We start from the raw sequence: 24,814 nt of genomic DNA on the forward strand, positions 1-24,814 counted from the left end.
CATATTGTGAACTATGAGTAAAATATGCACTAATCATTTATTAGAAGATATAATTTGGATAACTAAATTAAGGGGGTGGGTATTAAGATTCAATGGGCAAGTTCAACCTGAGTCAGGCTATATTACACGTAGCCAAGATATGGTTGCATCAGAAGAAATTGTAATACTAGGACAGAATAGGGGTTTAGGTATTGAACTTATCTGGGAAACCCAGATTCAAATCTGCTTTCAGTCATGACTTCAAGGTATCATTTTTGTTTGATACAGGTATCATTGATATTTGGGCAGGTATTATTTAAGAAGAAGTGTTCCCTTCTAAATTAATATTACCTAGAGCTAATGCTTGCAATCAACAATTTGAATAAGGATTTGAATAAACATACTGCACATCCTTATAAGCGCATCTTAGTTCAGTAGGAAGACTTTTGAGTTCATTTTTAGCTCAAGTTTTTCATCAGTGAATGTAACTAATTCACTTAAAATCTGCAAGGTGAATATGTTGCTTTGAACAAACTGTACTTAACTGAGAGTGTTGAAAGAAACTCAGTATTAAATGTTCTATCCCGTTTAAAAATTAGGCAGGTTGAATGGAAGCATAGGAGAGAGAGAGAGAGAAAGGGAGGGTGGGAGGGAGGGAGGGAGGGAGAGATGAGTCATCCCATCTCCATAGAACTGAGTCTCTCTATCCATAATTAATATAGTTAATGCAAATGAATACAGAGTTTATGTATGTATAACACCCACACATATCTAGTTTTATCCACCATTTTCCCATGCCCCTAAGGTCACCTTCATTTCTGCAAAATAGTTAGTTTTGAAACAGATGGAGTTTAAACTTTTTATCAAACATAAAAATTCAAGTTAGGTGCAAGAAGGGTCAGATATCACATTCAAATTAAGTGCAAAAGAGTCTGTTTCCTTAAACTACAAGTTCTCCAGGAGCTTAGAAAAGAAATTAGCAGTAAGGGAGTTTCATGCAAGTGTGGAAGAAGCAGTTGATGAAGATGTGAGCATTTGCAGTTAACATTTTCAGAAGAACTGCATTCAGTTGGAAGCTAAGCTGTCCTGTCCAAAAATGTTAATATTACGGGTAGCTAAATTTCCAGTGTTACAAGTCTTATTCTGTCATTAACTAAGAACATTTTTAAAAGATGTATCAGTTTTTCATTTCTCTCTTAATTTAGTATATTTGAGTGTGTTTATGTGGCTATGTGAGTGCACAGGGGAGGAACAATTAATTCAAATAGAGATTATAAAGCACTATTTTTTTTAAAAAAAAATAGAAATTTGGAGATAAAGGGCTGGAAGGACCTTAAATGCGGTAATCTCAATGAGATCCTCTAAACTGGAAGAGACATCAGACTAGCTCTGGCAAGACTCTTTGAGGTTTGTTGTTGTTGTTGTTAGTTGCGAAGTTGTTTCCGACCCATCGAGACCCCATGGACAATGTTCCTCCAGGCCTTCCTATCCTCTACCATCCTCTGGAGTCCATTTAAGCTCACGCCTACTGCTTCAGTGACTCCCTCCAGCCACCTCATTCTCTCTCATCTCTTTCTTCTTTTGCCCTCAATCTTTCCCAGCATTAGGTTCTTCTCCAGTGAGTCTTTGAGGTTACTAATGTTAAAAGTTCAATATTTGTATATGTATTTGTTTACTTATATGCTGCTTTTATCTAAACAAGTCTCTTACAAATTGATGAGAACATTGCAATAAAACAATAGTAAAAATAACAATGCTCCAAGGAACTCCCACAGATTCCAAATCCATAGCAGAAGCAGCAGAGCCAACTAAAAGAACCCTTGATTTCTGCATGTCTTCAGCTCACCTTTACTGCTTTTCTATTTAAACCACAATTATTTACCCTCTCTTAAAAAATGAGGTGTACAAAGGATAAATCTTGACAAAAAATTATGATTATGCACATTATTTTCTCTCCAGTCTTGCTCCTACAATCTGCCCTGAAAGACAGTCTATACATGTAACAATCCTTAAAATAATTTTTAAATGTTTGTCAGTTTGTCATCTGTTTGTTGTTCATATATCCATGCATCTCTTTATGTAGCTCACATCCAGAGTTCTTAAAATGTCCTGCTCTCCTAAAACAAAATATTGTTTCTGAATAAAATGACTAGATTCAACTATTATTGTATGTGAAATAATGGAATATTGAATAAATCATATTTGACTTAGTCCATATAACCTGTTTAAAACCAGCAGGTTCTGACCAGTTCTGGAGAACCAGTAGCGGAAATTTTGAGTAGTTCAGAGAACTGATAGTAAAAATTCTGACTGGCCTCACCCCCATCTATTCTCTGCCTCCCAAGTCCCAGCTGATCAGGAGGAAATGGGGATTTTGCAGTATCCTTCCCCTGGATTCGTGAGGGAATGGAGATTTTACAGTATCCTTCCTGTGCCACGCCCACCAAGCCACACCCACAGAACCAATAGCAAAAAATTTTGAAACCCACTACTGGTTTAAAACCATAAATAAGGATTTCTAGGCTACAATAACAAGATTTACATTCTGTGTGCTAAGATAAAGCAAAGCAACTTATGAATTGGTATAGTCGGTATATAAACCAGGTCCACAGTATCTTATTTTGAGAAGGACAGAGGGGTTTTCCTCTTATAAACATTTTTAAAATGAAAATAAATAATATATAGTGAAATAACACCTATAAGTCATCAGCTATCAAGTTCGTACTTTTCCACCATCTTCAAGTAAAACTATAAACTTTGAATAGTCAATCTTTTGAGGCTAAAGGTCTATTTTGAATTTTGGAGAACCTGTGAATGGCACAATCCCAAAATTATGTAATGAGAGACTTGTTTAATCACACAATGGCTGCTATAAATGGTCAATAAGAAGAATACATTTAAAAGACAAGTTAGGCTTTCACACTGCTTTCTACAACTCCAGTGGGGTCTTTCTGGAGCCCAAAGTCATTACCCAAAGAGAAATAAAGTTTAGAGGCTGGGGTGCTTAGCTGTGCAGCCTGCCAGCTTCATGTTTAATTTCTTTTTCTTAGAAGAATATTTTTAAAAATGCATGTGAAGTAGGAGTTTGGGGACACTAAAAGCAATGTTTAAGGGTACTTTTGTGCCTGCAAATACCATTAACCGAACCCTTACTATGTATTTATCTATAAAGCAAGTCTATAATGCCATTCTCAGGAAGCACTGCAAATATTTTTTCCGGTGTGTCAGTTCTTGCCCTGTAGCTATTGCTGCTATGAAATCCAAAAATCAGTGCAGCAAATTTTATGGTAGCAGTGAGAAGAATTTAACTGTTTCTGCATTAAGATTTACATTGTGAATAGTGAACAATAGAGAGCTATCTTACCTTTAAGAGAAGGGGGTGTGTAGACACAGGGGGCATTCCTTTTGTTTTTAAGGTGGTATCCTTCACCCAGAGTTCTCTGGAAAAACAAGAAGAAAGAGACAAGAGATTTGAAGGCAAAACCTTTCCTAAAAAAAGATTATTTCTATGAATTAATAAAGAACAACAATTTTAACCTAATGGCTAAATTAGAGTTTTGTATTTGCTTTGATCCAGGGAGCATTTTCTATGCACATATAGGACTGTATATACAGTTAGATTGTATACTGTATATTTTTTCACATAACATTTGTTGCTTAGTTTTCCATCACTGTTTCATAAAACCACAAAACAGGGTTCTGAAACATGTAGATTACAAAAAACCCACAAACTTATGAATTTATTTTTAAATCTCAACTACCGTATATACTCGAGTATAAGCCGAGTTTTTCAGCACGTTTTTTGTGCTGAAAAACGTCCCCTCGGCTTATACTCGAGTATATACGGCTTATACTCGAGTTTTTTTTTTTTTTCTTTTTTTCACATTATACCGGCCGGCGCGAACTTGGCGGGCTTTTGCTTTAGCGCGGGGAAGCCCTGCCGGTGCAGTGAGAGGGCGGGGCGGGGGAGCCGCCAGCCTTCTCGGCCGAGGGAGGGAGGGTTTCGCCGACCGGTAGGTGCCTCATTTCCCACCCTCGGCTTATACTCGAGTCCCCAGTTTACCCCAGTTTTTTGGGGTAAAATTGGGGACCTCGGCTTATACTCGGATCGGCTTATATTCGAGTATATACGGTAATTGTGCAGATTGGAGAATGACTTAGTCATGAATTGATGCAACCTTAGGAAATCGGTCTCGCATGGAAAAAAAGGTGATGCCTCTTGTATGTAACAGTAACAGAGTTGAAAAGGATCTTGGAGGTCATCTAGTCCAACCCCCTGCTAAACACTGACTTTCAGTGTCTGTGATTTTGACATTGCTTTTACTTGCTGCCCATTTCATTCAATGCTGATCATTGAACTTTCGTCAGTTAAAACCTGGTTGCTCTGATTAATCAAATTAAGCAACTTTATATTCAGAACATTGATTTGTCAACAATGCAATCTTAATTACATAGAATAGCAGTTAAGGTCCTGGAATTGGAACAGGGGAGACCTTGAGCCAAGGTCTTATTTGACTACAACTCACGGGGCATCTTGGGCTAGTCATCCTTAGTCATTCACAGTTGTCGTGTTGGGAATTACTGTAAATAATAAATAAAATAATAAAATGCTCCCTTGAACCCCCAAAGGAAATACAGGATAAAAGCAATTGCTACTAAAATTGTAAGCAAACTACAGCATATCTCTAAACAGGACTTTCCTGACCTCTCTCCACAGGCAATGATAATAGCAGTAACAAAGCCACTCTTTGCCATCCAAATTACACTCCTGAGCAGTGAAAGACACATTTTGTTCTGAGTATCATAAGAAAAAGAAGCTTATATTCTTTTTCTGATGATATGCAGAACAAAATGTGATCGGAGTATCTGTTCATTATCATCCCGTATCTATATGGTCATCAGCTTCTGGCTGGGTGATCTCAGAGTTCCAACCAAAGGCAAAATAGACCCAGCTCATCTGAAATGTTTTCCATGTCCTAGAGTCACGTATAGACGAATGTTCTGAGTTGAATTAAGGAGATGTATAATAAAGAGAACACTGCCCTTTTATGAAAGAATTATAGCATACTACATAAGAAACTGAGCTGCAAACTATTAATCCTCCATTCAAATAATACTCTTTCCATTAAGTTATAGTTTCTCTTAAGCAAGCTGTGATTTTTTAAAAAGCCTCATGCACCTTATATGCAATATAGAGGGAGAATTAATTGGTATATTCCACAAGATAAGAGCCAGTTAGATGTATAGTAGTGGTTAAGGCACCAGGTAGGAAACCAGGAGACCATGAGCTCTAATTCTGCCTTATGCATGGGCCACTCATTCTCTTCCTTGGTCTTAGAAAGCAAGCAAGAGCAAACCATTTCTAAAATCTTGCCAAGAATACTTCAGGGACTTCTCCAGTCGTCAGAATTCAACACTGACTTGAAGACACCAAAAGCCAAACCAAACCTAGCAAAATAATCCACAACTGTAGTTTAAAAATTGCATGCATTTGTTTAAAGAACTAAAACACATTTTGTTACTTTTTGAATAGTAATAATGGAAGACGATCATGAAACTTCTCCCGATACTATGACTGTTTATTGGATAAATATAAGTGAAATCTATTCCTGAGGATGCCTAAGAGAGCTTTTGTAGGTTCAGTAGGATCCTTACAACGTTCTGTCACAATTTCATAAGAAAAGAAGTGAGAAAACAGAACATTATCCTTAAATTTTCTTTGAAACTAGGTTAGCTTTTTCCTAAATATATATGCTAGTGCTTATGCATGTTTTTGCTAAACATTCTTTACACCCTTCATATCTTGCTGAAACAACATTTGAAACATGTCTAGGTAGTACAGAAGGAATATAGTTGGAATGCATATACTGAAGTTCTATATTCTATAATCAGGAGGCAAATGTAATTGCAGGAAGAAATGTAAAATATCGACAGACGACTAGTTGCGTTTTCCACTTGAAGAAGCTATATCCTCAAAGAAGGAATTGCCATCTTAAAACCTTTTCACTGCAATATCTATTTCAGGATTTTGCTGTACTTCTTATCTTCCCATCTTGGAATGGAGAACAAATGTCCCCAAACTAATAATATCTCTCATATTAGCCCGAGAGAAAATAACAGTCGGTATGACAAATGCTTTCAGTTCCTCGGAGGCTCTCAATGTTTGAACTGTACAGAAGAAGCAATAGAAATATCCTAGTTGTCCTACAAAGTCCCATTAAAGTAATGCAAGTCAAATTATGGGTTTGCATAATAGGATAAACTCCAACCCTGTATAAGAAAACACAATTCTGTGTTCCCCTCAATAAGCCACCTGGTGGCTTAACAGGGTGGTGTAGTGACCACAACACATGGAACCACTATCAACAGAGGTGGGTTTCAGCAGGTTTTGACCAGTTCTGGAGAACTGGTAGCAGAAATTTTGAATAGTTCAGAGAACCGGTAGTAAAAAATCTGACTGGCCCTGCCCCCATCTATTCTCTGTCTCCCAAATCCCAGCTGGATTGGGGAGGGAATGGAGATTATACAGTATCCTTCCCCTGCCACACCCACCAAACCACACCCACCAAACCATGCCATGCCATGCCATGCCATGCCATGCCATGCCACGCCCACCAAGCCACACCCACCAAGCCATGCCATGCCACACCCACCAAGCCACACCCAAAGAACCGGTAGTAAAAAATTTTGAAACCCACCACTGATATCAAATGTTATTTGAAAGATTCTCCTATTACAGTGTTGGTGAATCCATGGCATGCGGGCCGGAAGCAGCATGCGAAACCATCCCGTGAAGAATGCACGGCCTCACAGGTTCCTCTGCCGCATTCCTGTGATCACACGCATACCAGTCAGCTGGCCATCACATGCGCAGGAGCGGCAAAATCGAGAAGAGAGGCATTCTGGCACACATGTGAAGGCCGGCACTAGACCTTCTGGGTTGATGTTGCGTGCAAGCGCAAAGTCCAGCTGTTCATCGGGTGCACTTCCATGCTGGAATCCAGGTGTTTGGGTGCCAGCTCATGCATGCGCGATAGACCACTGCTCTTCTGGGTATCGGCGCCCCTGTGCATGCGAGGGCCAGTGGGGCCACACATACCTCGTGGGATTGTTTTGTGTGTCACTTCCAGCACGCAGGCCGGCACACGGGAACATCAAAGGTTTGCCATCACGGTCCGATTACATCCCTCTGGCCCACCAGAATGAGAAGGCAGGACACATCACATGTTCCACTGATTAAGGATTGTGCTCCGGTGGGACCCCAAAAAGGGCCTTCTTGGTGATGGCCCTTCTTTATGAAACATCTTTCTCCCTGAGGTGTACCCAATTTTTATTGGGTTATTTGGGTAATTTTATTGGGTTATTTATATTTTAATATTTTAATTCGTTTTAAATCTGGCCACTTTATAATATGTTTGTTTTAATCTCTTTTAATATTGATACTGTGATTTTTTACTTGGCTGTACACCGCCCTGAGTCCTTCGGGAGAAGGGCGGTATAAAAATTGAATAAAATAAATAAAAAATAAATAAATACCGAGGCCCCACCCTGCAGTCCCTAAAAACACGGCTTGTCAGCAGGTCTGGAGACCACAAATAGAGATGGAGCCAATCCTGGCTGATTTGAATGGGTTGTTTTATGGGTGTATGGGGTGGGATGGGGGTTAGGATTAATGGCTCTGATTGTATGGTGGAATACTTTTTACTTTTTTAGAATTTTGTAAGCCAGTCAGAGTTATCTATGTGTGAATTGGGCAACCAACCAACCAAACAAATAAATCCCTGTTTTAGCTAGGATTAGTGGTGGTGGTATTCCAATTCCACCCTGTACAGGTAGTCCAAAATTTCTGTTGCTAAGTGAGGCAGTTGCATATGTTAAGTAAATCAGTACGTTCCCATTGACTTTGCTTGTTAGGCAGTGATCACATGACCTGGGGACATTGCAATTGTTATAAATGTGAGTCATTTGAATTTTGATCATGTGACCATAGGGAGGCTGCAATGGTCATGAAAAAATGATAGTAAGTCAATTTTTCAGTGTCATTATAACTTCAAATGGTCACTAAATGAACTGTTATAAGTCAAAGACTACCTGTAATTCCTTCTGATACTAGCATCTCATTGGTGTTTCCCCATCGAAAGTCACATGGGTTTAGCATGGTGCTACTCTAATTAACTATTATCCCTACACCAGAGGTGGGTTTCAGCAGGTTCTGACCAGTTCTGGAGAACCGGTAGTAGAAATATTGAGTAGTTTGGAGAACTGGTAAATACCACTTCTAACTGGCCCCGCCCCCATCTATTCTCTGCCTCCCAAGTCCCAGCTGATTGGGAGGAAATGGGGATTTTGAAGTAACCTTCCCCTGGAGTGGGATGGGAATGGAGATTTTACAGTATCCTTCCCCTGCCATGCCCACCAAGCCATACCCACCAAGCCACGCCCACAGAACTGGTACTAAAAAAATTGAATCCCACCACTGCCCTACACCAAAGAAACACTGTAAAACTTGTTGGTGCTGCTAGAGGGAAAGTTACTTAGTGGTGGAATCTCCTGCTTTTTCCTGCCTCCCAGTTCTTGAGAATGTCTCTCTTTCTTCAAAATACTGTCTTTCTCATCCTCCTTAGCTGCTCTGAGCAGTGATTTTGCCACAGCACAGTGGATGCTTATTAGGAGGTGGGAAGGTTTTGTTTTTTTTCTCCTTTGCTTTGAAAAGCAAACGGAAGGAAGATCACATTCGGGGAGACCCAAAAATGAAGTGAGGGGCCTTGTGCTGAACAATGTTTTAGGGAAAGAAAACGGGAAACTCAGAAACAGAACTACGGAAGTAATTATATCAAAAATGGCATTTTGGTATTTTAAAATTCTGGCCTGAGTGTGAAATTAATAAAAGAGATACAGTTGTGTGAAATATATTGTGCAGACAACAATTTTTAAAAAGGGGAAGGGGAAGAGGAAGGGAAAGGAGGGGAGGGGAGGGGAGGGGAGGGGAGGGGAGGGGAAAGGCAAGGCAAGGCAAGGCAAGGCAAGGCAAGGCAAGGCAAGGCAAGGCAAGGCAAGGCAAGGCAAGGCAAGGCAAAGCAGGGAATATATGCATCTTATAGGACTAGTCTCTGTTCTTGTTCTTTTTGCTTGTATGGATTATATCATTAATGGAAAAAAGGGTAAAGAGTGACTTTTGAAATTACTGCTTCTTACAGTAATTTCAAGAGGCATCCTGATATTTTATTGCTCTTTACCCCCTTTTTTCTCCCCCCCCCTATTTTTTTTAGTCTATAATCTAAGTAACAATGTAGTGGCCTATGAAAAGGGGCATCTGGTTGTAGCCAAAGGCAACAGAACAACATCATTAGGCTCTTTTAACACTCTTGGTAAGGCTGCAAGCTTTAATAAGTAAATTCAGCAACTGAAGTGTTAGTTGTTTAATTGGTGATTGAAAACTTCAAAAAGTAGAGCTGAGAATGAAATTCACACTTTAATTTTTGAGTCTATTTTCGTTCTTGCGATACTGTAATACAAATAGATTTTATTTATTTATTTTAAAAAACTGCCTTTAGATCATACATTTTCATACTTTCCTGTCTCTCCTATATTTCAGTAACTTGAAAAGCATTGATATTTGGCCATTTGGTAAAAAAGAAAGATTTTAATTGAACTAATTATTCTGTTCAACGGCTGATAACTATTTAAGTCAGCCTTCATTTTGCTGCTAACCGTTAGTTAGCAAACCTCCACGGTTTGATGTTTAATGATGTTTTGGAAAATGTCCACAGTTCCTTTGCTCTCCATTGGGAAATAGGTGAAAAACTGACCCCTTCCATCTGACCTCTGCTAAGGGTTTTAGCTTTGTAAAATAAACTGTGTGGTAGGCGGGGAGGTTGAGCAAAGGGAACAATTAGACAGATAATCTGATAAAACAGCAGGCAAGTCATGGGGTGAGTTTGAAAACCAGCCAGACTTTTTCAAAGGCACTAAGCTTCTGGCTCCCAACTCTGTCCCCATAATTTCATTACAGCAAAGTAGTTTGCCTTGTGTTAAAGCAGGAATTTAATATAACAAGTTAATAAAAAAAAAGTGGTGGTAGAAGTCAAAAAAATCAAGGCAAAATATATTATATTGCACTAGTGAGATTGCACTTGAAATATTGCATCCACTTCTGGTTACCACGATACAAAAAAGATATATCCCTAGAAAGAGTGCAGAGAAGAGTCACAAAGGTGGTATAAGGTCGTGATGGCGAACCTATGGCACGCGTGCCAGAGGTGGCACGCAGAGCCCTCTCTGTGGGCACGCACGCTATCACCAGCTGCTCTTCTGGTTTCCGGCACACGCTTCCACACCGGCCAGCTGGACTTTGCGTGCGCCGGAGCACCAGAAATCCAAAGACCAGCTGTCCAGGGTACAAGCGCATGCGGGAAACCTGAAGACCAGTTGGCTGGCATGCACAGGGGCACTGGCCAGTTGGTCTTCGGGTTTCCAGCACGCTGGTGCTGTGCAAGTTCCAGTTTGGGCACTTGGTGCAGAAAAGGTTTGCCATGATTGGTATAAGGGGTCTGTAAACTAAACTGTATGATGAATACTTGCAGGAACTGGGAATGTCTAGTCTAATAAAGAGAAGGACTAAGGGTAATATGATAGCAGTTTTCCAATATTTGAGGGCAGTGGTAAAATGTAAAATTTGTTACTATCGGTTCTGTGGGCGTGGCTTGGTGTGAGCATAACTTTTTTTTTTTTACTTTTAAAAGCATTTTTTCTACAACCACTTCGGTCGAAGAGATTGTAAAAAAATGCTTTAAAAAGGCTCTGATGATCCCAGCTGAGTTGCCTGATCATCAGAGGCTTTTCTTTTCTTTTAAAAGCATTTTTTTTGCCTTTAAAAGAAAAAAAAGTCTCTGACAATCAGGCAACTCAGCTGGGATCCTCAGAGCCTTTTAAAAGCATTTTAAACTGAAGAAAAAATGCTTTTAAAAGTAAAAAAAAGCCTCTGATGATCGTGCGGCTCAGCTGGGCATGGGGTGGGGGGCAAGGATTTTTTGCTACCGGTTCTCCGAACCTCCCGCAGCCATCACTACTGGATTGGGCGATCCGGTCTGAACCGGGAGTATTTCACCCCTGCTTGAGAGGCTCTCAAAGAGAAAAATGTGTTGACCTATTGTCCAAAGCACCTGGGAGTTAGAGTAAGGGATGGAAGATTATTAAAGAGAGATCCAACCTAGAACTAAGGATACATTTCCTAACAGTGAGAACAATTAATTAGTAGAAGAGCTTGCCTCCAGAAGTTGTGAGTATTCTATCACTGGAGGTTTTCAGGAAGAGAATGTTTTATTTAATCATAATGGTATAGACATAGGGTCTCCTGCTTGAACAGGGGTTGAACTAAGAAACCTCCAAAGTCTCTTCTAACCCTATTATTCTATGTTTAAAGTATGAAATCGAGAATTTTTTTTGAAAAAGAGCAGGTAATAGGAAAGGAGTTTTGATGGCAATTGAACTTTAGTTTTTTCTCCCAGGGAAGGACACTAAGACAAATTCTCATTTTTCTGTCTCTTTCTGGTTGGGCACCATGCTTGATACCGGAATGACGTATTATCCAATTGACATAACTTGGCTCTGGAGTGATTCAGTTTCTGTGAAACGGTTTTAGGATTTTACGCACAGATTTAGTTCTGTCATTTTTTGTCTTTATTTTTTCACTAATGATCTCAATAATTGCCTAATCCCCTTAAACTGAGGGAAAGTTTTCCTCCTTGTTGCTGTTAATAGATTGCAATAAACGAGTCCCTTTTTCTGTGGATCCAAGAGTGGATTGTTCCAACTACCTTCAGGTATTGCCTATTTATATTTTATTCCCAGGTATTGCCTATTTATAAATTATTCCTATTTATAACTCCAAAAATGTCTACAGCAGATTCCAGTAATCTTGATCTCATTCACTTTCACTTCTCCTCTCTTATAAATGCTGTTTCCCACTTGAATTTGAAATATTTTAAGTGCCAGAATCATTTCAAGTAATTTTAACTTAGTCTCATACATGTTTTACCTTTGAAAGGCAAAACGATGAAAATAGTCACAGAAGTCTAAAAGGACTTTGAGAATGAAGTGGAGTGGCTTTAGTGCTATTTCATATCAAGAATATCCTAGGGGATAACAAGTCTGTTAAATCTGCAAAGAAATGCTGCACACCAGGATATTGAAGTGGTTTAGAATGGACACATTTCATGATTATCTCTATGAAGCCAATTTTGTGTTTAAAGATAATAATCCACCCACATGTTAAGCACTTGAAAACTAAATGCTATATGCTAAATACTATAGGACACAGATGGCTTGCAGCTCCATCCCTGTAAGTTTTTAGACTTCAGTATCAACTAGGAAAAGTATTTTGGCATATCATTGACTCCGTGGTCTCATCCCAAAATCCCCAAAACTTTAACCAAAGACTATTTACTGTTGACCTCACCCCATTCCTAAGAGGTCTGTAAGAGGCGTGCATAAGAGCACCAGTGTGCCTACCGTCCCTGTCCCTAATGTTCCCTTTGGTTGTATTCAATTTGTGTGGTTATTTCATGCTTATACTTATATATATTGTTGTGTTTGACAATATAAATAAAAAATAAATAAAATAAAATAAATAAATATGTATAATAGAAGTAGGACAGCTGTGTGGATTGAAATATTAAATGGAGTAATGAAAGTATTATATCAAACTGTGAAGATTGAAGGACATGTGAGAAGTTGTGAGTAAAAGACTGTTGGATTTAGTGAGTATATTCCTTGCCTATTGATAAGAACAATGGCATCTGAACTATACTTAATCATTTCATATATTAACCCAACAATGAAAAACTGTCGTAAGATTCTGTAAAAATAGTACATTAGAACTGTCAGCTATCATTCCATCAGAGCAAGGACAAGATTTTGAAAATAAATGTATTAAGACAAGTGTTAAAGTTATGTTAAATGTTCCTACCACTAAAGAAATTTTAACTTATGCACCACTTCTTATATCCCCAGGGTGATCAGAGTAATTTAACAGAACTCTGCTACATGTATTGAGAGGCACAGAATCTTAACAGATGCGTCAATGGAATTTATATTAGTTTTTTAGTTCATTTTTATAATTGTGCTAAAATAATGCAAGTGGATGTTTTCTTAAGTGACTTTGAAAACATTTAGGCACATTAGAAAATATAGAAAATGGCAAGTGGAGTTCTAAACCTATGAAGCTGTGATGAAATCTGAACCGGTTTACTACCAATCGCTGGCTGTGTGTACCATGTACTAAATGCAAGGTGTGCGTGCATGCAATGCACACCAAAAGGAGGCATGGGGAAAGTAGAACAGCGCAGGGGGATGGTGATCAGCTGTGGTGTGCAATCTTTTTTTTTAACATTTAAAGGCATTTTTTTACAACCTATTCAGTTGAATAGGTTGTAAAAAAATGTTTTTAAAAGTAAAAAAAAAGGCTCTGATGATCAGGTAGCTCAGTTGTGATTGTCAGAGTCTTTTTTTTACCTTTTAAAAACATTTTTTAAAAGAAGCGGCAAGCGGGCAAGCTGGCAATTGGGTGGGCATGGGCGGGTGTGTGTGTGGATTTTTGCTACCGGTTCTTCGAACCACCTGCCACCATCGCTACCGGATCAGCCGATCCGGTCCAAACTGGGAGCATTTCACCCCTGCTATGAAGCCGTAGATCAACTTCCCAATCTTCCCATGTATAAAATCTGGTATGAAAGATATAAAGGACCTGTTAATACTATCTGAATCAATTATTTATTGCACATTGATCTACTTAAAATATTATTTGATGAAGGAAAACAAAAAGGTTCATTCATCATCTGGAATATAAAACAGATTACAGTAAAATTAAAATCAGGACTAGATTTGACTTTTACAAACTAGTTACAATTTTTTTTTTTTGCATGAAAGGCTGAAGTCATTTTACAGGATTTTATTCATGAAGATCAGGCTTTTACCTAAAAGACAACTATGAAATAATATTTGGATATTCTGGAGTACAGATAATCCTCGATTTATGATCATAATTGAGCCTGCACTTTCTTTTCTTAAGTGAGACAGTTGAAGCTAAGTAAGTCAGAATCTGAAATACATTTTTATACTAATGATAAGTATATAATTGCTAAAATTACAACAAAGTAGTAACTTTGTTAAAATTTGAAATAGAAAGAAGAGGTTGAGCAACGTATGATAAAGTAGGCCGAATTTTTGGTTTTAATATATAGATTGATCATTAGGAAAATAAATGGTAAAAAGAATTGAAATTTATGTTGTGTTTGATTCTACAGTAGAAGACAACAGAAAAATTATGTAGATTGCATAAAGGCATGTCAGATGCATTTTGAAAATGTGAGCATGAAGGAAGATTTTATCCTGTTTGGAGAACATGTAAAAAAAAGTTTAAAAAAAGAATGGATTCAATTCAAAGCATACTTTGATATGAGGATTTTAGATCAATATTCAATTGAATCAGGAACTTTTTGTGTTAAGATTAATGGATAAACAATTTGCCAAAAGCCATTGAAGATTATTTCAATATATGATTGCTGCAGCAAATGCACAGAGATTCAACACTACTCTCTATGGAGGAATGATTAATGAAGTTGATATATTTTCCTGAAATTGATAACGGGACTTCTTTGATTAGAGAAAAGGCATCCTCTACATTTAATGGTGACTGGAAAGAGTCATGTTTAAAAATGAAAAAATCAACTCCTTGCATAAAAATGAAAAAACAAATGAATTTTTGGTTTCCATGATTAGACAGGATAGATTATAGAAAGAAGAGTAAGCTTTTAGAAAGACTAAAATATATTTGTACTTATATCTGCTGTGAAAAATATTGGAAGCCATTTCTTTACATTTTTCTTTCTTTCCTATTTTTCTTCACTTTTTTCTTTTCTGATACTTTTTGCTTTCTTTGATTGATTTTCTTCCTTCCTTTATATTAGTTTGTGTTAGTTTTTATCTTCTTGTTTAAAAGTTTTAATTAAAAATCATATACCAAAAATAATAAGGAAGAGAGTTTGAAGAAATCTAAAGGAAATAGAATAAAAAGGACAAATGAGAAAGACAGAGCCTTTACCTTATTGCTGAGTCTATCATCCTCACGTGTGAAATTTATGAAACACACACCCCCATTATCAATTCTATCCCGCCCCTGTTGTGTTAAGCGTGTAATGGCACTTTTTGGATTTGATTCCTTCAACTTACCTGACTGCCCTTTCTCTCTCTTTTCTGTACACCATCAACTTCTAGGAATCACATCTGCCAAATGCAGCATTGCAGCAGGAATTTTATTTCTTTTTAAGTTTTTTTTAAACTTGGACTTATATGCTATTCTAAATGCACGACACTGAATTGCTTACAGTATGATAACATACTGTATACTAATATAAACAATCACATTATTTAGCAATAGATGCAGTCAGACCAATAACTGAAACAAATGGTCCTACTGCAAGAGCAATTAAAACTGAAGGTCTACCCCAAAGGCCAAAATGTAGTTTTATAAGTTTTCAGAACCTTCACAAAGTTGGAACTGGTGTAATACCAGGGAGAGCGCTGTCCAGTAGAAATGGGACAGCAACTGAGAAGGCCTACTCCAGCTTTCCTTCCAGGATATCAGATGGGTAAATGCCATTGGGAACAACTGTTTCTATAGATACCCATTTCATAGGGCTTTAAGATGACAACCAGTACCTTGAATTGCACTCAGAAACTCACTCATTCACAACCACCAGGTTGTGGTCCATTTGTTCATTCAGTTCAGCTTAAACCCTGAAGCTCTGCTTGATTCTGGACTCCGTATGGCTTTGCCAATTAAGTTTTTGGCAGCGTGTCAACGGGAGATAAAGGTGGGTGAGTATCCCAAAGGACTTCTCCCAAAAGACTCCTTATAACTAATTGGGACTCATCTGTGAATGAACAGAATTCACAGCTGTTGCAATAAAAGAGGTTTTTGGGACTACTCATATGTTTCAATGACTCAGGGAGCCTAGGTCAGAACAGAAACCAAGTCGTAACTTCTGCAGCTCTCTGAGAAGCAATGTTCTGTGGGCCATCCAAGTGACCCCCACAGAACTACTCAAGCTGTCACATTATCTAGAACAAATCTGGCTTTCTGTTGATCTTTAAGAGCAGCCTCCATAAAAAGTATATTGCAATAGTCTAATCAAGAGGAGACTCATGCATGAATAACTATGATCCAGAAAATGGGTGGGTCTGACTACAGGACTCCGTCAGCGGTAAATTTCAAAAATTTTCACTACCGGTTCAGTGGGAGTGACTAGGTTGGAGGGCATGTGACTGAGTGGCCGTGGTCAACTTGTTGCCACTCACACTCATGCCCACTCAGTCACATGACACCCCCCACCTAGCCACACCCACAGGAAAAGGTAGGAATTTTTTTTGGAATTTCCACCTATCTATCCCCGCCCTCCCTTTGCCAGTTGCCCCTGTTTCCCCTCCTTTAATCCCCCTGGCCCTAGCCCCACTTCCTCCCCCACCACTGCCTCTTTGTTCAGCCTGCTTACCTTCCGCGGTGGCTGGTCCAGAATCTGGAAGGCAAGCTGACCAGAGTTTTTGGCAGCCCCCATCCAGCTGCCGCTGCTGGAAAACAGCTGGCATAGAAGCCTCCCAGCTAAGAGCCACTTTGCAAAGCAGGCAGCTGACCACAGGTTGCCAAAAAGTACCAGAGGTCGCGGAAAAAGCTGCTGCCGTTGCCGCCATGTTCTTCGCCCATGCGCATCCTATTGGACTTGCAAGACAAAGGGATGCACATGTGCGAAAAACATGGCAGTGACGAACATGGTGGGCGGGGTGAGCGAGCGGTGACCAAGGGACCGGTTCGGGGGCGCGGCCAGCTGGCCATTGCTACTGGTTCGGCAACCTTGGCTATATTTCCACCAATGGTTCGCGTCAACCGATGCAAACCAGCTGAATACCACCTCTGGACTCCATTATGTCTAAGTTCCTTCCTCCAACCATCCTCCTACACTCTTCAACTCAAATAGAATGCAGGATTTAATAAATAAATAAATAAATCCCCAAAGGAGGTGAGTCACTACAGCACTTTTATTTAGATTCCCACCACCACCACCTTCCTTTCTATGCTTTATTTGGGCAGAATATGCCAGTTTCCAGATTCTTCTGTATTTTATTCTGGAGGTAGAGGGTCCTGTCCTGTCATGTGCTATTTCAACCTGTTACTGCGTTTCACTGCTACACTATTTCAAGTCCAGGCACTTCTCTTTATTTTCCCCACTCTTCAGTGTCCACTCTTTAAAAAAAAAAAAAAGAACAGCACAATCATAGCAAATGAAGCTGATTTAATTGGTGGTGGTGGGGACACAACAAGATGCTGGGCATCAGAAATGCCCAGCAAATCTGCCTCTTGACCCCATTCCTTGCTGATTACCTAACTTGTCGGAAAAAGAATGGCAAGGTAAAATAGGGTTTTTGCATAACTTGATGTTGTTGTCGCAAGAGGAAAAGGTTGTATTAACATGCTAAAAATGATGCTAGGAGTTTCACCCATGGGCTGGAGACATGATAAAGGCACCATCATGAGGACATGGCGGGGGGGGGGGAAAGAAACATTTTTCCAGTGTTTGTGCTGTGGTTAGGCACAACTGGAGAAAAAAGACAAAAAGGAACCATTCAGCAACATGACTGTAGAATGGACTGCATCAGAGAATAAACACCAGTTTTTAAAAGCCAAGTTCTCTTCAGTACTACCAATAGACTGAACTCCGTTTGTTCATACTGACTTTTAATTTTAATACATAATACTTGTTTTAGACGTGACTTTTATGTAGCGTGCTGCATGTTTGGTTTCTCCCTCCCCCTCCCACACAATCCTCCCCAAAAATAACCCCAAAAAGAGATCTGGGAGGTCTCTTCAGGAAAACTACACTCAATAAAGACTACGTTAATGTGATTGAAGATGAAGGAAAAGTCATGGAAAAATGCAGGCCAAAATAAATTCGCTCTGCGGGAGGCTCAGGTGGAGGTGGGGGTGGCAGCAAAGCTCACAAGCTGTGCTTTAACAGCAAAAAAAAAAATTTTTTTTAAGTAAATTCCAAAGTCTCTTAGTGTAGCAGAGCCATTCTGCAGCCTGCAAAGCCTTTTGTTTGAGTAAGGAAATGCAGAGCTGCAGAATTCTCATCTATTGACCTTGACATCTTTCTCTCACCCCTGCTTGCTGTTACTGAAGGGAAGAGACCAAAGATACCCAGAAAACTGGGAAACAAAAAAGCTGCTATTCACACTCTATGAAGCCTTTAGTTCTGGTGCTACTTTTTGAAGTCGGCTATAATAACATTTGTTCCTCCATCTCCTTGCTAAAGATTTAATTTAGTGGGGTTGCATAGCATGTCAAATTCTGATTTATTTTTGTTGACCAGATATATATAACTTGTTAAACTAGGAGGAATTATTTATAAAGCTCAACTGTTTTAGTGTAGTATCTCTAAGTTAGATCAACTCTCTTCCATTTTGTAATCCTCATGTCCTATTCTCTCTGTCTCACACACACATCAGAGTTACCAGGTATCTGAACAGGCAAAAGAAGACAAAAACAATTGGAAAAGAGGACAAATGGGAGGAAAGAGGACACACGTTTAACCCTCATGACATCCAGAACATTAAAAAATTGAAAAAAGAATACTTAGACCTGCATATAATATGACATTATTTTTTCTAGCATCAGAAAGACTGGTTTTTCAATAACAGGAATGTGCTAGAACCAGCTAGGAGATTAAGGTCTTGTCAATTTCAGGCAGCAGCCCAAGCTTAGGAGGGTAACTAATCAAGGTCACACAGCGGAGCTTGGTAACTTACGTTAACATTTATTAGAGATATTCCCTGACATGGAGAAAAGGTGCTCAGGAAAAGATTCTCAAGCAACTAGACTAGGGGTCTCCAACCTTGGCCACTTTAAGACTTGTGGACTTCAACTCCCAGAATTCCACAAGTTGAGAGTTGAAGTCCACAAGTCTTAAAGTTGCCAAGGCTGGAGACCCCTGAACTAGACAATATTTAATTTTCAAGGCTATCCTGTGGGACAGAGGAAAAAAGGAGGACATGTCCTCCTTTTTCCATACATCTGATCACCCTACTCTCAACAAACATCTGCAGCAAAATGTTTAGGCCACACTGACTATCATATTTTAGTACAGGAATGTGATTTTACTGGTTCTCTTTTACAGCAGGTGACCACATTTAAAAAAACAACCCAGGCCAACTTCTCCTTAACTGAGATTAGCAGCAAGAAGGATCACATACAGCCAATGTAATCCATTTGTTTTTAAATGATAAAAAAAAAAATCGCTGTAAAAGATTGCTAAAACTATTTTCTCTATTAAATAAACATGAATAATATGAACTATGGTCAGCTCTCACAATTGTGAAACATGGCTTATCTCAAAGCAAATGACTGAAGGCAGGCTGGTAGGCTGTCTTTGCCCAACCGGACGACTGTCTACAATTTTTGCCATGCCACTTGTTTGCTGCATGGAATTTGCTTCCCGCCATTGTATTCAAGTAGTGTGCTTGAATAAATAAATATTTATTCAATTTCTATCGCCACCCAACTCAATGACTCTGGGCAGATTATAATACAATATATATGAAATAGATTGCTACCGATAGATTGGTGAAATCTGTTATGCACAACAAAGAAGCAGCTGTCTTCATGTTTAGCTATTTAAAATTTGGGCCATTAATGAACAGGGTTGTAAGTGGACTGATACCAATATGTCCACATTAATCCTCCCTCCATTTGACTGAAATTGTAGGAGAGGGAGTGGCAGAATCTTGGGGGGAGAGTTAAAAGAGAGATCAGCCTAAAATCCAGTGGTGGGTTTCTACCAGTTCGCCCTGGTTAGGGGGAACCGGTAGTGGTGGCAGCCGGAGGCTCTGCCCAGCAGCCAGACGACATCATAGCGCAGAAGCGCTGTGCACGAGTGCTCACAGTTTTTAACCAGTAGCAAAGGTAAGTGGAACCCACTACTGCTAAAATCCCTATATAGCCACAAGCAGCCTAATTCCGTTGAACTTATCTAACACCATGCAGGTTCTAACTTTTAGTTAAGAATATTCCTGTGGATAGGCATGATTATTAATAAATCAGTTTAACTGGACTCTTCACTGTGGATCTGATCTTTCACACCTAACATTAATCTTCTCAAGGGTCAATGGGCATTCAAGAGGAGTTGGATTTTGTTCACTTGTGGCTATGTGGAGATTCTAGGCTGATCCCCTTTAAACTCTGTCCTCAGGTTCTGTCACTCTTCCTCCTACAGAAATCACCTCTTCCCATCTTCGCTGTTATTCAAACCAATCTGAAGGCTAGCTGATACATGATACTGTGTGGAACTCACAACTGCCTTTATCCTTCTTTGATTGTGACTCACGGATCTATATTTTCTGTTAATTAAAACAGGAGAAACTTTCAACTGTTCCACTTCAAATGACAGAGTCTGAGAATCTGCAAGATTTAACTTTTACATGCCTTTGGAGGTTTCACAACCCCTTATTCTCCTGAATGAATCATGGACTTGAGTAAGCTTCCAAGTTGGAAGGAGATAAACCAAGAGCACTGAGTCATGCACAGGTCTGACATGTGCATCTTTGTAATTGAGAATAGTTTCTGCATCCTCAACTCTTAGAGACACTTTTGTCTACCAATCTATTGATTAGAAAAGCTATTATCTATAGCCTGTGTAGGGGACGCAGTGGCTCAGGGGCTAGGGCGTTGAGCTTGTCGATTGAAAGGTTGGCAGCTCGGTGGTTCGAATCCCTAGTATTGCCATGTAACGGGGTGAGCTCCCGTTACTTGTCCCAGCTTCTGCCAACCTAGCAGTTTCGAAAGCACATAAAAATGCAAGTAGAAAAAATAGGGACCACCTTTGGTGGGAAGGTAACAGCGTTCCGTGTGCCTTTGGCATTGAGTCATGCCAGCCACATGACCATGGAGACATCTTCAGACAGCGCTGGCTCTTCGGCTTTAAAACGGAGATGAGCACCGCCCGCTAGAGTCGGGAACGACTAGCACATATGTGCGAGGGGAACCTTTACCTTTACCTTATAGCTTGTGTGGGTCCTATTTATTTATATAATTTATAATGCCACTCTCAGAAAAATATCTCTGGACAACATACAAAGTAAAAAAACAATAACCACCTCCTATCCTATGATACCTGAAGCTAAACATTAAACCAAAATAATAAAAGCTGCATTGACAGAGGAGTTCCCTTAATTTCCAGATCCAAATGCTTAGTTGACCAGCCAGAATTAGGAGCCCTTAAAAGGTTAACAAGGTCTGGCATTTGGATTTCAACATGAATGCTGTTTCACAGAGGAGGTACAATTCCCAGATTCAACATGATGGCACTGTTTGATGGAAGAAGTCCCATGCATGCCCTCTCTACTGGTTGGAATCATGATGTCTTGTAGTGGTACTTGAGCCTTCAACTCTAAGAATTAAATTAGAAAGGGTCTTTCTAAAGCAGCATCTCAGTAGGAGCTCAGGAATTCTAAGGAACAGCAGGCAAGCAGCATTATTAGCCAAATCAGTTTTTCCCCCTCTCCTTTTTGTGCTATTTATTATTCTAAGGAGCCCTGGTGGTGCAGTGGTCCATGCAAGGTCAGTAAAATGAGGACCCAGATTGTTGGGGACAATATGCAAATAATGCTGCTACATTGTAAACAGCCCAGAATATGCTATAAAGCTGTGGGATGGTATATAAATTGCTAATTTGTGGTTAAATCTGACCAGTTGCTCCAATTTAGCGATGAGTTGTTTTAATGGTAATGGTAAAGGTTCCCCTCATACATATGTGCTAGTCATTCCCAACGACTAGCTAGTCAATGAAAACTGACTAGGGCGCAGTGCTCATCTCCGTTTCAAAACTGAAGAGCCAGAGCTGTCCAAAGACGTCTCCTTGGTCATGTGGCCAGCATGACTAAATGCCAAAGGTGCACGGAACACTGTTACCTTCCCACCAAAGGTGGTCCCTATTTTTCTACTTGCATTTTTTTACGTCTTTCGAACTGCTAGGTTGGCAGAAGGTGGGACAAGTAACCGGAGTTCACCCCGTTACATGGCACTAGGGATTCGAACCGCTGAATTGCCGACCTTTTGATTGATAAGCCCAGCCTCTTAATGTTTTAATGATAGTTAGCAGTACTTCAGTTGATAGCTCTATAGCAAAGGAAAATATAGTGGTATACATTTAGATTTATACCACAATTTTCCTTCAAGTAGCTCCGAGTCATATACATAACACTGCCTTCTCCAATTTAATATTCACGATGATCACCCTTTGAAATAAACTCGGATAACAGATAGGAACAGTCCTGAAGAAATCCAATGAGTTTATATGTCTGAAGATGGCCTTACTCCTGGGTCCCCTGATCCTGTCCAACACCCTACACTACTACATGAGCCTTGACCATTCAGGCTTGGGAATGGTGAAATCCAGCAGGCTTGTCTTATAGCATCTTAAATAATCCACAATACTGACCTGATATGGGGATGCTTCATCTTCTGTAGCAAGCAGTGTGAAGAGTATAAGGAGGGCAAAAGAAAAAGAGAACATTATGAGTAAAAAAAAAGAAAGAAATGTAAAGCACACTTTTCTTTGACAACATAGGTCCAAAAGATTAAAACGATGGCTCTTGACTATGTTATACAGATAGCCCTTGACTTACAACCACAATTGGAGCAAGAATTTCCATTGCTAAGCAAAGCGGTTGTTAAGTGAGTCATGCCAGTTAAATGAATCACCACAGTTATTAAGTGAATCATAGGATTGTTAAGGGAAGGTGGCTTCCCACACTGATTGATGGCTGGGAAGCCAGCTACAACCATCATAAACAGGGGTGGGCTGCTGGGGGTTTGCAAGGGTTCGGAAGAACCTCTAGCTAAGATTCTGAGAACCCTCAAATCCCACTCCTGGCTGCCCCGCCCACCTAGCCCCTCCCCCTCCCAGGAGGCCCCACAGGGCCTGTTTTGGATGCAGGCAAGTGCAGGGGGCATGTGGAGGCTCAGAGAGGGCAAAAAACAGGCCTAAAGGAGCCTGGGGAAGCTGTTTTCGCCCTCCTGGAGGCTCAAGGAAAGCCTCCGGAACCCCGGGAGGGCAAAAACGGCCCCCCTGCCATGATGCAGGAGGCCAACCAGGCCACGCCCACCATGGTCAGACCCACCCAGCAACCGGGCAGAGAACCCCTTGCTAAAAGTTTTGAAGCCCACCCCTGATCAAAAATACATGCCGGTTGCCAAGGGTTCAAATTTTGCTTACATAACCATGGGGAGGCTGCAACAGTCGTAAGCGCAAGGACCAGTTATAAGTCAACTTTCAGTGCTTCTGTAATTTTGAACACTCGCTAAACAAATGATTTACCAAATGTGGTATACCAAACTCGCACTGGTGTTATAGCTTAGTTCATTTCCATAGCTAAGCAGCTGGGCTGATGGTTTCTTCAAATGTAACTATTTCAAGGCGACACATGCCAATTATTTGAGTGAACGCCTCCACATAGGCAGTTACTTTTGGTAATATTTATATAAGCGTGTGTATATATCCATACAGTGGACATTCATAGCCAGAAGTAGAATTGTCTCAGCCGCACCGTGAGGCGCCAATTATACTTGTGACTTGGTTGCTGCAAAGAATTTTCCTCCCACCATTAGATTCAACTACTTAGATAGGCTAAATGTTAATTTCTGTTTAATAATCACTTGGTTAAATCCATTCCCTGCAGCATGGAAGCAGCATGGAAGCACCTGTGTTTAGCTGTTAAGAATGTGATCCATTAAGGAACTAAACCATAAATGGACTAAAGTCAGTATCCAGCTAAGTAAGTAAATAATAAAAAAAAACCTTCTTTCTCTTCCCCTTTCCCCTTCGCCCTCAGAGTAGTTTGAGGGTGCTGTTTTGGCATTTCTATCACTGATATATAGCATTTGTGATCAAATAACTCTTTAGGTGCAAAAAAAGGGGGGGGGGGTTTGGTTTACAGGGCAAGTTTCCTTGTGTAGCCCTGAAGTGGTAGGTTGCCAATCTCTTCACAAGAAAGAAAAGCACTGTATCACCCACACAGTTAAAAGCCACACTTTTAATACCCAACTCTTAAATATGAAACACAGCCAACTGCAAGCAAATTCAGCTGAAATTAAGTTAAAAAAATAAACTGTTTATTCACTCCCGTGTCTGTATAAATCTCTTAGCCAAACAAACTTTGCTGGAAAAAGCATTAAGGAATGCTCCCTGGGAGGAAGCAGGCTATGGAATAGGTAAGGCCTGTTCTGAACACCATGCCTTTCCGCGTCCAACAGCAGGGCTATTGTTAAGAAAAGGGCTACAGAAGATACCTTTCCTGGTTCCTGGAGCTAAACTTTCAGGAGAAAAAAAGAAAGAAAATAAAAACCTCCAGGGATAAGCTTTACTGAAAAAAGGAATACGCGTTTTGCTAGGAGGAGGAGAAGTTGTTTTAATGAGGAGGAGAGCAAATGCTTGCCTGTGTAGATCTCGATCTCTCGCCCTCATTTTTCTCTTTTCAAATATAGAAATGCTCTATTTCTGAATTGGTATTTCTTTGGCCCAGGTTTGGCAGCAGAAATATATTCACAAAGTGAATCCCATTGACTCCCAAAGGGCTTACTAGTAGGAAATCAATGTGACTGGAGTCACAGTGAGCTAAAGCCAAAGTCATGGCTGTTTTTGCACAACACATTTAGCTAAACTCAAATAAACAACATGAATCCAAGACTCTTCTTGCTAAGTCATGCTAAGCAATAAAAGTGGTGAAGGGA

General features: G+C 39.8%; 1 protein-coding gene across 4 annotated transcripts in view; it reads right to left on the bottom strand.

The window, feature by feature from the left end:
• PPP1R1B (protein phosphatase 1 regulatory inhibitor subunit 1B) overlaps positions 1 to 24,814 on the bottom strand; it is an 83,221-nt gene that overhangs the window by 40,439 nt on the left and 17,968 nt on the right. For 3 of the 4 annotated variants that reach the window (XM_058181126.1, XM_058181125.1, XM_058181123.1), the window contains exons 3-4: positions 22,524 to 22,546; positions 3,344 to 3,419 (exon numbers count right to left, since the gene is read on the bottom strand). In XM_058181126.1, coding sequence (XP_058037109.1) covers positions 3,344 to 3,419; positions 22,524 to 22,546 — 99 coding nt within the window. The remainder of the gene's footprint in view (positions 1 to 3,343; positions 3,420 to 22,523; positions 22,547 to 24,814) is intronic. The other variant, XM_058181124.1, reaches the window with a different exon arrangement.

Source organism: Ahaetulla prasina, chromosome 4, assembly GCF_028640845.1.
Source record: "Ahaetulla prasina isolate Xishuangbanna chromosome 4, ASM2864084v1, whole genome shotgun sequence".
In the NCBI taxonomy this organism is placed as follows: Eukaryota; Metazoa; Chordata; class Lepidosauria; order Squamata; family Colubridae; genus Ahaetulla; species Ahaetulla prasina.